We start from the raw sequence: 12,415 nt of genomic DNA on the forward strand, positions 1-12,415 counted from the left end.
GATGGTGAACCTGCACCACGACTGTGTATCAGGATGGGTTTTTTTTCTGCCCCTATGGGCAGTGCCGGATTTACATATAAGCTAAACAAGCTAAAGCCTAGGGCCCCACTCTCTAGGGGGCCTGAAAAAATTTAAGGGGGAAAAAACTGGATACTTCTTCTTAATTGTATTTCAGTTCAACAATTGCTTTGATATAATACATATTTTGTTATGTGCAAATGGCTATAGATACCTACTAGGTCCATAAATTACCATATAGCATATATTCAACACAAAAAACAGCGACAATTTGTTGTTGACAGAGGACAGCTGGACATATAAAGGGCCCCATTACCTTCAGTAGCTTAGGGCCTCATCAAACCTAAATACGGCCTTGCCTGTGGGCCAACTTTGTGTTGTCCCACCCACCTGTCAAACTCTCAGACGTGGAGTTCCCATGCTTGGGAACGGCAGCACAAGAGGCCTTGCCAACCTGACGGTTTGCATGCCAGTTTGTGTTGCTCCTTTCAACCTCTGATTCTGTTGGCTTCAAAAAAAGAAGCTCCGTGAGGGAGAAATTGCTTCCACCGCATGGAAACTGCTCCCTGCCGACTTGAGAATGGTGCCCTCCTACCAACCATCCACTGACAGGCAGTTGGGAGTGGGCCCTGCTCCAGCAAAGGGTCAATTGGGAAGCCACTTTGTCTGGATGGTTCTCTTGAAGCCCTGCCCTTACCTACCCCACACCTGACATAACATAGGACATCAGGTGTAGTGTGGGGGAAGTGGCTTCCCAAAAGCAGCCTGGTGGGCCATGTTTGGAGATTCCCTGCCCTGCTGTTATCACTTCAGACTGAAAATGGAGGCCCAGGTGTGTTCTGGTCCAGGTTTGTCAGGGAGAAAAGGTTCCAGCCCAGGCATCACCCTGGCATCTGTTTTCCAGAAGCACTGCCTGCAATCTGAAGTGGCACAGCACTGACACAATTTTACATGATCCCCTCCTCCTCCAGGGACCTTACAAGGACCCTGCGAGAAAAGTTAGGAAGATTGGTGTCTTAGTAGTTGCGGTCCAAGCTTCAGGTCTAGTGAGGAATCTTTGAAGGAATGGGGGCCGTGACCCTGAGCCTTAAATCTGAAAGCCTGTCTCCCTCTCAACTGGTCCAGTGCAGAGTGATTAACCACCCAGCATCTTTTGGTACCATAGGCCAGGGTCAGCAAGGTTTATCTTGCCTGGGCCGGATTGGTCCTGCAGAGATCCCTCCGTGGGCTGGATCGCGTAATTTCTGGTGCTGCGGAAGCGAGTCCCCATGCCACATCAGTTTAGCGCAGTGCGCGAGCAGGCAACTCAGTTCGGGGGCGGCTCATGGGGTGGTCAAACGAACTCCATGGGCCACTTCTGGCCCATGGGCCTTAGGTTGCTGACCCCTGCCATAGGCTATGCAGCCTTCCATGCTGCCACCCAACTGCAAACTTTGTCAAGCTCTTCCCTTGAAGCAGCCCTACAGAGGCACCTAGTGGCTGACTTGCAGCGCCTCCTCACTTCCTGGCTGGGTTTGTTTCTAGATGGCCTGTTCTGGATGAATGTGTAATGATTTGTTTGCTGGGAGATTGGACAGTGCTGGCTGTTGAATGAGCATTGAATAGGCTAAGCAAATCAGTCTCTTAAGCTTAAGCCAAGAAAGAGTATTCTCTATAAGATTGAGTATCAATATACATATCAAGACTTTGAGATTAGGCCGCTGAAGAAGCCTGGAAAACTATCTTGGGGGTGTGCTACCTGAAAGCCCCAGTAAAAGGGCTCCATTGGGGGCGGACAGCGGCCTCTTGATCATTTGGACTGCCAGGGCGAAACAGGTGCAAAACGCCGGCACCCTGTCTACAACTTTATTGTCTACAACTCCACTAGCATCTCTCGGTATTGTGAATAACACCGAACTTATCTTTGGTTGGTATCTTCATGAACTTATCTAAAAGACTGAGTTAAGCATTTGAAAAATCTATTGAAACCAGACATTATAAGTTCATCTTAGGTTGGGTAGTTCGCAAGTCTCTGTGGCTTTGTTTAATGTTTTGCATTTTTCCTCAGAAGGTTGATAAAGTATGTATAATTATGTATAATTATTGTTCTGCGTTGCATGAGTGTTGCATCAGTCACACTACTGCTATTGAAAGAGCATTGGCTTCTGATTTGTTTGTGGGGAGGTGAGATGACTTTGCATCCAAGTAAGTCCTATCCCACACTTTCCAGCACATTTCCCCTTCACTTTCCTTATCACAAAAAGTCTGGTCTTTGGGGGAAGCGGATTGATTGCACAGGACCTCCCAGTCAACTGTCATTGCACAACCTGAAATTGCTAATATGTGATTGCATCCCACCCGAAAATAGCAACAGTCTGGAAGCACCCTGAGTCGGCAGCATTCCCCTATTAGCCTGGTTTCCAGGAAACGTTTGCACAAAGATGACTCCAGAGCAGAGCCAAGAGGTGTGTCAGTGAAATATTAGGTTTGAAGAAACAAAACATCTGCTCAAAGGGGCAAAAACCATGAGACCACTGGATGGAAGAATGGTTTTAACTGCAACTGCTTTTAGAATGTTGTTGTTTTTAAAACTTTTATCTGTTTTTGATTTTTTTTAAATTGTAATTGCTTTTAGAATGCTTTAACTGTTTTAGAATGTTTGGTTTTGGTTTTTAAATTGTGTACCTGCTGTCCTGGGCTCCTTGGGAAGGAAGGGCAGGATATAAATTCAATAAATAATAATAAATATTAGTATCAGACAGTCAAACGTTCTGCTCGAATGGGTGATATACTTGGTTCAGATAAACAAAAGATCTGTTCAAATGGGCCTGACCAATCACTCACCTAGTTCAGCATTTTCTACAAGGAAAGCCATTACAGGAATAGCAACAAGGATCTGGAGTCGCCTTAAAGAGCAACATATTCATTATGGCATAAGCTTTCATGGGTCCACTTCATCAGATGAATGAAGCATTAACCTCAGTTCGCGGGAGTACATGTGCAATGTGCATGCAGGTGGGAAAGTGGAGTGAAGTGCCAATGAAATGCAAAAAGGACAGCCTGTAGCAAGTCAGCCAGAGGTGGGTTCTCCATCCCTGAATCAGTGCTATGAAGAATAAGAAGAATAAGACCAGTGACCATAATTCCTCTCTTGGAGAAAGGCAGCTTTCAAGTCACCAGTAATCTGAAATGTTCTTCTACTGGTTTGCGAATACTTCTGATTTTTTCTACTGTCAGATGTGTGTTCATTTAGTCCAGCAAGGTAGGACTTTGCCCAGGAACCCACCGCAGTGGAATGACCAGGAGGGACCCCAAAAGCAGGAGGCCTGGCTTGCCACATTTTAAAGTCCGTGCAATGATACCCTTTGCCATCGGGAGCTCCTGTCCCCCCCTCCCCCCGTGAGAATATTAGGCCCTATCTACACCATGGTTAGTGCAGGCAGAGAGGCTGCCTGAGCAACCTCACATTATGCGGGAGGTTCCAGCTCCTTCCAGCTAGGAAACTAGCCAGGATTCGGCCCTGGTAGCTAGCACTGGGAAAGGAGGCTAAAGGCAGCGTGCTAGGACTGCGCTACCTCCATCTGGCCACTCGAGGGCACTCCTGTACAGTATAAGTAATCGCTCTTGCACCTGCTGCTAAGCACCAAAAACCCAGAATGCCAAAGGTTGTTTTGCGTGAAAAAGGAAAGCGTTTTCCTTATTGTATGCATGAAAAAATCAGATAGGTAGCCGTGTTAGTCTGCCATAGTCAAAATAAAAAAATTCCTTCCAGTAGCACCTTAAAGACCAACTAAGTTAGTTCTTGGTATGAGCTTTCGTGTGCATGCACACTTCTTCAGATACACAACTTCTGTGTATCTGTGTATCTGAAGAAGTGTGCATGCACACGAAAGCTCATACCAAGAACTAACTTAGTTGGTCTTTAAGGTGCTACTGGAAGGAATTTTTTTATTATGAAAAAATCAGAAAGTCAGCTTGATCTTCAGGTTTCTGTTTGAGCAAAGAGATCGTGGTTAGAGATTTTGCAATCTTGCTGACAGGTTGGAGGAGCTCCCTCCAGCTATGCGATCTTTTGTGAGATCTATCCCATCTAAAAACCTCTGAAAGAAGCCCAATAATTATAGCCTCTGACACCTCCTTTCTCCTACACAAGCATTCAAAATGCTTTACTTAATGAAGCTGGAACAGCTTTTAAATGGTTTACCTGCTTGCTAGCCAAGGCAGGCTGCAGGGAGGCAAATGAACCCCATAATTCCTAAGTCAAGTACAGTGGTACCTCGGGTTAAGTACTTAATTCGTTCCGGAGGTCCGTACTTAACCTGAAACTGTTCTTAACCTGAAGCACCACTTTAGCTAATGGGGCCTCCTGCTGCTGCCGCGCCGCCGGAGCCCAATTTCTGTTCTCATCCTGAAGCAAAGTTCTAGTTCTGGGTTAGTGGAGCCTGTAACCTGAAGCGTATGTAACCCAAGGTACCACTGTACACAAAAGTTTCTTAGGTCTTTTTAAACCGGGGGGTGGTTCGGCGCGCCTCCTCCTGCGGCTATTGAAAAACAAGCTCGCCCTATCAAACAGCTCATCTCAACTTAGCCAGCAGGAGTCAAGTGTTGCAAACAAAAAACAGGATCGCGAAAGGCAGAAGCGAAAGCGCCGGGTGAGCAAACGGACGCGGAGGCATTTTCTTGCATTTGCTCAGTGCTCGCCTCTTTCTCAGCGCGGAAAGGAAGCGGCGGCAGCTCCTCCTCCGGCTCCTCCCTCTTCCTCGGAGGACGGAAACGGGTCCTGGGCGATCCTGGGCCTCCTTCCTTGGGTCTCCCCGGCGCGCTCTCGGGCTGAAGGGGCGCGATGGCCCAGAGCGCCCGGCAGCGCCTGATGGACGCCCTGGAGAACTTGCACGACGGCGAGCTGCGCAAGTTCAAGGCGAAGCTGGCCGAGATCCCGCTCGAGGAAAGCCACGAGCACATCCCCCGAGGGCGGCTGGAGAAGGCGGACGCGGTGGATCTGTCCAGTCTGCTGATCAGCTACTACAAGCAGGATTACGCCCTGCGCCTCACCGCGCAGGTCTTGGAAGAGATCCCCTGCAAGGACCAGGCGCAGAAGCTCCGTGGAGGCGGCGAGAAGAGTAAGGGAGGAGGGGGAGGCCTGGCCGGGAGACAAGCGTGGATCCGGATCATCTCATTGGACGAGGGGAAGGGAGGCGGGGGGGGGGGACTTTCCCAGCTTCTCTTTCAGATCCGTCCCGATCAACTCATCAGGAGTTGGTCCGAGGAGCTCTTTCTTCACGGTCTAGTGAGGCGCCTCTGAAATATTAGGTACACTTTTGCAAGGAAAGCCACAGAAAGAGGGGGAGGAGTGATTTTGAAATCAGCAGATCCTCACCACGTACCTTCTTCCTCGCTACCATAATAATAATAATAATAATAATAATAATAATAATAATAATAATAATAATAATAATAATTAATAATAATAATTTTATTATTTATACCCCGCCCATCTGGCAGGGTTTCCCCAGCCACTCTGGGTGGCTTCCAGCACATATAAAAATGTAAGATAACGTCAAACATTAAAAACTTCCTGATATAGGGCTGCCTTCAGATGCGTTCTAAAAATTGTGTAGTTCTTTATTTCCTTGACCTCATTTGGTAGGGCATTCCACAGGGAGGGTTCCACTGTGGAGCAGGCAGTACCACCCCAATATGGAAATTAAATCCTATTTGGAAATCGTACCTAATATATTTCTCAATCACTCAATTCTGTCCACAGAGGGCTTTTCTTTTCAGTAATGTTACAAATTAAAACTTAAAACCACAGGACTGTCAAAACACATCCACCCATGCCACGTGTCTTGGCATACGTGTCCTGCAGACTGGAAGCTATGATCTTCTTTCCACTTTTCTCCATTTGGAAGTATTTCAAAATTCCCACAGAATAAATGCATATAGCAGGTATTCAATATCTTACTATTTTCCGTTGCATCCTCTGTGCATCTTTACATCACCTTCATTTTAGATGGCTGCCTCTCAGCTGTTGTATTTTTCTCCTTTCTACATTTCCAAAAATTAGTTTCCTGATATTTAGTGGCCTTATAATCACGAAAGGGTTGCTCGTTTCATGCATCTAAAAATCACATCCGTTGAAATGCAGAGATGGTGTTATGCTTCTGTTAAATGGGTGGAAATGTTTCCAGTTCCATCCATTCCTGATTATGGTTGGAGCTCGTTTGGGGGGCCCAGAGGTACCTTTGGTGGAACTGCCCTGCCATCAAGAGTTTTGGGGTAAAAATCTAATGAGGTATCAGAAAGAAAACATTTTTAATTTTGTCTATAATAATGAATGATGTTTGTGTGGAACGGAAAACTCAGAACATCCACTCTCTTTTCTGTTCCAGCTGCTTGCTGTAATCCTCAGATCCCTGTGCCTTCCACCAGTACCACCTCCGGAAGAAATGGTGAGCTCCAGCCTCTATCTTCTTAAATATTGTCCGTCCCCCATCAACATCCATAAGCTAACCTCCAGGTCTCTGCTAGGTGTTGGCCTTTGCTCCAGCCTGCAGTAATCCTCTCACTTAAGCCAGATCCACACTACAGTGGTACCTCAGGTTACATATGCTTCAGGTTACAGACTCTGCTAGCCCAGAAATATTACATCAGGTTAAGAACTTTGCTTCAGGATGAGAACAGAAATCGTGCAGCAGCAGCGCTGCGGCAGCAGGAGGCCCCATTAGCTAAAGTGGTGCTTCAGGCTAAGAACAGTTTCAGGTTAAGAACAGACCTCCAGAACGAATTAAGTTCTTAACCCGAGGTACCACTGTACTGCAAATGCCTGTCAATTTCATGCTGCTTTAATTGTCCAGGCTTCCCACACACACACACAAAATGGGAATAGTCGTTTGCAGTAAGCCATACTTAGCCATGGAAAAAGCACAGGCAGCTGTGCCTGTATTCTTTACTTAGCCAATGGCAAGAGCTTTCCTTAGGAAAATGAGGAGAGCTCACCAGGATATTGCATAGAGGAGCGAGGCAGACGCACATAAAATACAAAGAGGAATGTACTCTGCTGCTAACTCACTAGCATGAGTGAGGAAGGGTAACATTTCATCAATATATCCTCTTCTACTAGCCACAACATTCCCACAGATTCCACATACAGTGGTACCTCAGGTTAAGTACTTAATTTGTTCTGGAGGTCTGTTCTTAACCTGAAGCACCACTTTAGCTAATGGGGTCTCCCGCTGCTGCTGCACTGCCGGAGCACGATTTCTGTTCTCATCCTGAAGCAAAGTTCTTAACCTGAGGTAATATTTCTGGGTTAGCGGAGTCTGTAACCTGAAGCGTATGTAACCTGAAGCATATGTAACCCGAGGTACCACTGTACACAGGAACAACACAAGAATCTGCCTCGTGTAGAGTCAACCCTTAGGTCCATCTAGCTTAGTACTGTCTACCCTGACTAGCTTTCCCACTGCTACTTGGATATGCTAGAGATTGAATCTGGGACCTTCTGCATCCCCTGCAGACGCTCCGCCGCTGAGCTGTGGCCCTTCCCCCGCCTGTGCACACCCTTAAGGATCCCATAGTCTTCCCTCACAGAGAGGACAAGTGTGAATGTCTGGTGTGTGGCTGGATCCCTTGATTCCGGTTCTTCCTCTGGCAGAGACACAGCCTCCAGCCCCACCGGAGCAGCATTTCATTGAGCGGCACCGGGAGGCCCTGATCCAGAGGACGGCCACCGTGGAGGGGATCCTGGACGTGCTGCTGCAGGACGATGTCCTGGATGACGAGCAGTACCAAAAGATCTCCGCCAAAAGCACCAGCCAGGAAAAAATGCGGGAGCTCTTCAGGTTGCTGCCCAGCTGGAACCAAGCTTGCAAGGATAAGCTGTACGAGGCCCTGAAGATCAAAAACAAGTTCCTCGTTGCCGACCTGGAAGGATAAAGAGGCAGCCAAGGCACAGCCCCGTTCTGGGGCACAGGAATTCCGCCTCGGCATGTCAGGGGACTACCTTGAAGCCATGTAGTATCTTTCTTCACCGCCTCTATTGCATCTGCAGAAAACAGCAGCAGGAGACTTTTTCAGGTGGTTCACAATTTAGCGGAACCACCTGCAACATCGGGGCCCAGTACGGGCCACATGTTCTCCTGCAATGATTTTGCAAAGTTTTTTGCAGATAAAATCGCCCAGATTCGGGAAGAAGTAGACTCCACCGTGGGAGCAGGGCCGGGGCGGGAGAGTGCTAGAGTTCTGTCTAGTCAAGTTGAGTGGGATCAATTTCAATCTGTTACCTCCGAGGATGTGGACAGGCTGCTTGGACGAGTGAAACCAACCACCTGTCTCCTGGATCCTTGCCCATCCTGGCTTATAAAAGCTAGCCGGGAAGGACTGGGCGATGGGCTTCGTGGGGTGGTGAATGCTTCCCTCCGTGAGGGAGCCTTCCCAGACCCGCTGAAAGAGGCGGTTATTAAACCGCTTCTTAAAAAACCATCTTTAGATGCGGCCACGATGGCCAACTATCGCCCAGTCTCAAATCTTCCATTCCTGGGCAAGGTGATTGAGCGAGTGGTTGCTGAACAACTCCAGGCACGCCTGGAAGAAGCGGACCATTTGGATCCCTTCCAGTCGGGATTCAGGCCTCATCATGGGACTGAAACTGCCTTGGTCGCACTGGTTGATGATCTCCGGCGGGCTAGGGACAAAGGTGAGAGCTGTTTCCTAGTTCTGCTGGATCTCTCAGCGGCGTTTGATACCATCGACCATAGCATCCTTCTGGACCGTCTTGAGGGGCTGGGAGCTGGGGGCACTGTTATACAGTGGTTCCGCTCCTTCCTCCTGGGCCGTGTTCAGAAAGTGGTGGTGGGGGATGAGTGTTCAGACCCTTGGGCCCTCACTTGTGGGGTGCCTCAGGGTTCTGTCCTCTCCCCCATGCTTTTTAACATCTATATGAAGCCGCTGGGAGAGATCATCAGGAGGTTTGGGCTGGGTGTTCATCAGTATGCGGATGACACCCAGCTCTACCTCTCTTTTAAATCAGAACCAGTGAAGGCGGTGAAGGTCCTGTGTGAGTGTCTGGAGGCGGTTGGAGGATGGATGGCGGCTAACAGACTGAGGTTGAATCCTGACAAGACAGAAGTACTGTTTTTGGGGGACAGGAGGCGGGCAGGTGTGGAGGATTCCCTGGTCCTGAATGGGGTAACTGTGCCCCTGAAGGACCAGGTGCGCAGCCTGGGAGTCATTTTGGACTCACAGCTGTCCATGGAGGCACAGGTCAAATCTGTGTCCAGGGCAGCTGTTTACCAGCTCCATCTGGTACGTAGGCTGAGACCCTATCTGCCTGCGGACTGTCTCGCCAGAGTGGTGCATGCTCTGGTTATCTCCCGCTTGGACTACTGCAATGCGCTCTACGTGGGGCTACCTTTGAAGGTGACGCGGAAACTACAACTAATCCAGAATGCGGCAGCTAGACTGGTGACTGGGAGCGGCCGCCGAGACCATATAACACCGGTCTTGAAAGACCTGCATTGGCTCCCAGTACGTTTCCGAGCACAATTCAAAGTGTTGGTGCTGACCTTTAAAGCCCTAAACGGCCTCGGTCCAGTATACCTGAAGGAGCGTCTCCACCCCCATCAGTCTGCCCGGACGCTGAGGTCCAGCGCCGAGGGCCTTCTGGCGGTTCCCTCACTGCGAGAAGCAAAGCTACAGGGAACCAGGCAGAGGGCCTTCTCGGTAGTGGCGCCCGCCCTGTGGAACGCCCTTCCAGCAGATGTCAAAGCGATAAACAACTACCTGACATTCAGGAGACATCTTAAGGCAGCCCTGTTCAGGGAAGTTTTTAACGTGTGACATTTTACTGTATTTTTGGTTTTTATGGAAGCCGCCCAGAGTGGCTGGGGAGGCCCAGCCAGATGGGCGGGGTATAAATAATAAATTATTATTATTATTATTATTATTATTATTATTGTATGAGCAAGAAAAACAAGGAAATATACTTTGGGGAAGGAAATGCAGGTAGCGACAGTGGGAAGAACCTGGAGGAGGCCGTCACATTTGACTTGGGGACACTGGAGTGAGAAGGAACATCAAGCTGTCCTCTTTGATAAAGGCCAATTCTATTTTCTCTTTCTGTTTAGCCCCCTCGGTGCTTGTAGGAACCATAATGTGTGGGAATGTTCAGGGATGCAGGAGAGGATATATTGTTTGATTATAGCCTTTCCAACTTGTGTTAACAAGTTCACAATTTAGCAGAGTAACATTCCCCTTTTTAAACTTACAGTGGATGCGTTTGCTCAGGCTCGCTAAAGCCTCTATAATAACTGTTCTGGTATTTCCCCCTTATTCCCTCATAAAAGATAAGACACGACACAGTCTTCTATAAAAGTATAAAAAGAGTTTACTCACATTCTGTTCACAATCGGATCCCAGAAGGCAAACTTAGCTTAGAAAAGTAACATAAACCTTGAAACTATCTCATAAGGAGACAGTCCCTCTGTCCTCTCTTGGCTGGAAGCCAAGAGGGCATCTTTGGCTTAGTAGATGTTGCTTCTTTGATGCATGTGGTCAAAGAGAGAGAGAGATGGCTGCCCTGCCCTGTGCTTTTGTCATTACCTGCACAGGTGAGGCCACACCCACCTCTAGTGACATGCAGAGGAAGTCTGTCCCAGCCCAGAAGGAAACAGGAAGTTTACCTGCTGGCTGGACAAACATCCCTCCCCATGTGTAAACAAGTTCACTCTAGGAATGTTGTACAGTGGTAGCTCGGATTAAGTACTTAATTTGTTTTGGAGGTCTGTTCTTAACCTGAAACTGTTTTTAACCTGAAGCACCACTTTAGCTAATGGGGCCTCCTGCTGCTGCCGCGGCGCTGGAGCACGATTTCTGTTCTCATCCTGAAGCAAAGTTCTTAACCCGAGGTACTATTTCTGGGTTAGCGGAGTCTGTAACCTGAAGCGTATGTAACCCAAGGTACCACTGTACTTGACTGCTCTTGTGTTTCACATCCCACATGATGCCCTCAGAGAACCCACTGGCGCCTGCCAATGTCCCCTGCCCCTCCCAGATTAATTTTTTTCTGTAAAAAACTGGTGGTTGGTGGGTCATTTTTTTGGGGGGGGGTCCTTGTTTGGAAACCTGTTCTCTGCTTTTGTGAGATGTTTGAGGTGTTTTGAGTGGGTAGGTTCTGAGCATTGCCATCCCCCCCCCCCCCCGTGAATTGGGATTTTGTAGTGCCCATGGCAGTTTCTTAGATTTCCAAATGGGCCCCTGATACCCAAAAGTTTAGGAAATCTGCTCCAGAGAAAATGATTCTACCTCCTATATGAAGAACAGACAACCAGGGGCCTGGATTCTAACCTTTCCACCCAGTAAAGAGGTGGCGAATAAACTAGTACATTTTGTTATTGATACTATATTTATCATTTTTCAAATACTTAAAATTGACTAAGGATTTGTATGCAGATTAAAAGTCCTACCTCACCGGCTTGCAATCTAAAATTCAGAATCCAAAAGGAAAAAGAGAAGAGGAGGGAAGATGAAAACAAGCACCTCTAGCACTAGCTCTTAGTTACATGGTTCTGAGTACGATGAGCTTGAATGAAACATTTCAGGGAGGAGAGGAACCGAATGGCAGCTGTTTGCTCAGCTGAACCAAGGGAGAAAGCTTTCTGCTCCACCTCTTCCTCCACTGCAGCCACGTGGTCACTTGCTGGTGATAGTTTAGAGGGAGGAGGAGGCGGCTAATGGATGCAGATCTCTCAAGCTCTTTCTCTGCAGCAGCCATACAATTTAAGGGATAAATTTCTTTGCATGTAGAAGGTCCTGGGTTCAATCTCCTCTTTGAAACTCTGGAAAACTCTGTCAGTGTAGACAGCACTGAACTACATCAGGCAAATAATCTGACTCAGTACAGTGGTACCTTGGTTCTCAAACTTAATCTGTTCCGGAAGTCTGTTCCAAAACCAAAGCGTTCCAAAACCAAGGTGCACTTTCCCATAGAAAGTAATGCAAAATGGATTAATTCGTTCTAGACTTTTAAAAACAACCCCTGAAACAGCATTTAACATGAATTTTACTATCTAACAAGACCATTGATTTATAAAATGAAAGCAATAATCAATGTACTGTACTATGTATTGTAGATGCGGAAAAGTAAAATTACATTTTTTTCTTACCTGCACTGATGATAGTCATTGTTTGGATGGGGGCGGGGGCTTTTATCCATTTCCGCAGTCACACAATCAGTCAGTAGCTGAACTGGCTTCCACACAGTCACAAAAACAAATTAACCGAAAAAGCCTCAAAAACAAAAACGCAAACTGGAAGTCCGTTTGACTTCTGAAATGTTTGAAAACTAAGCCACAGCTTCTGATTGTGCAGGCACCCCTGAAACAATAGCCAACAGTCGCATTGGACATTTGGTTTCCAAAAA

The 12,415-nt window shown here is 47.5% G+C and overlaps 1 protein-coding gene across 2 annotated transcripts; it reads left to right on the top strand.

Annotated features, from left to right (window-relative positions):
* The first annotated feature begins 4,441 nt into the window (after positions 1-4,441).
* Positions 4,442-7,966, top strand: LOC308570895 (apoptosis-associated speck-like protein containing a CARD). 2 transcript variants are annotated; one of them, XM_081165956.1, is made up of 3 exons: positions 4,460-5,117; positions 6,387-6,446; positions 7,652-7,966. In XM_081165956.1, exons 1-3 carry the CDS (start codon positions 4,841-4,843, stop codon positions 7,930-7,932), a joined length of 618 nt encoding a protein of 205 aa, XP_081022082.1. In that variant the 5' UTR covers positions 4,460-4,840; the 3' UTR covers positions 7,933-7,966. The 2 variants fall into 2 exon arrangements, with proteins under 2 accessions (XP_081022083.1, XP_081022082.1); XM_081165957.1 differs by lacking the exon at positions 6,387-6,446 and having other exon boundaries at positions 4,442-5,117.
* Positions 7,967-12,415: the final 4,449 nt, after the last annotated feature.

This window comes from Podarcis bocagei (genome assembly GCF_964188305.1).
Source record: "Podarcis bocagei genome assembly, chromosome: 13".
Classification (NCBI taxonomy): Eukaryota; Metazoa; Chordata; class Lepidosauria; order Squamata; family Lacertidae; genus Podarcis; species Podarcis bocagei.

Coding starts and splice junctions, on each gene's coding strand:
- LOC308570895 (XM_081165956.1), top strand. CDS start 4,841: ATGGCCCAGAGCGCCCGGCAGCGCCTGATGGACGCCCTGGAGAACTTG. Junction 5,118..6,386: donor CCGTGGAGGCGGCGAGAAGA/GTAAGGGAGGAG, acceptor TTTCTGTTCCAG/CTGCTTGCTGTAATCCTCAG. Junction 6,447..7,651: donor TACCACCTCCGGAAGAAATG/GTGAGCTCCAGC, acceptor TTCCTCTGGCAG/AGACACAGCCTCCAGCCCCA.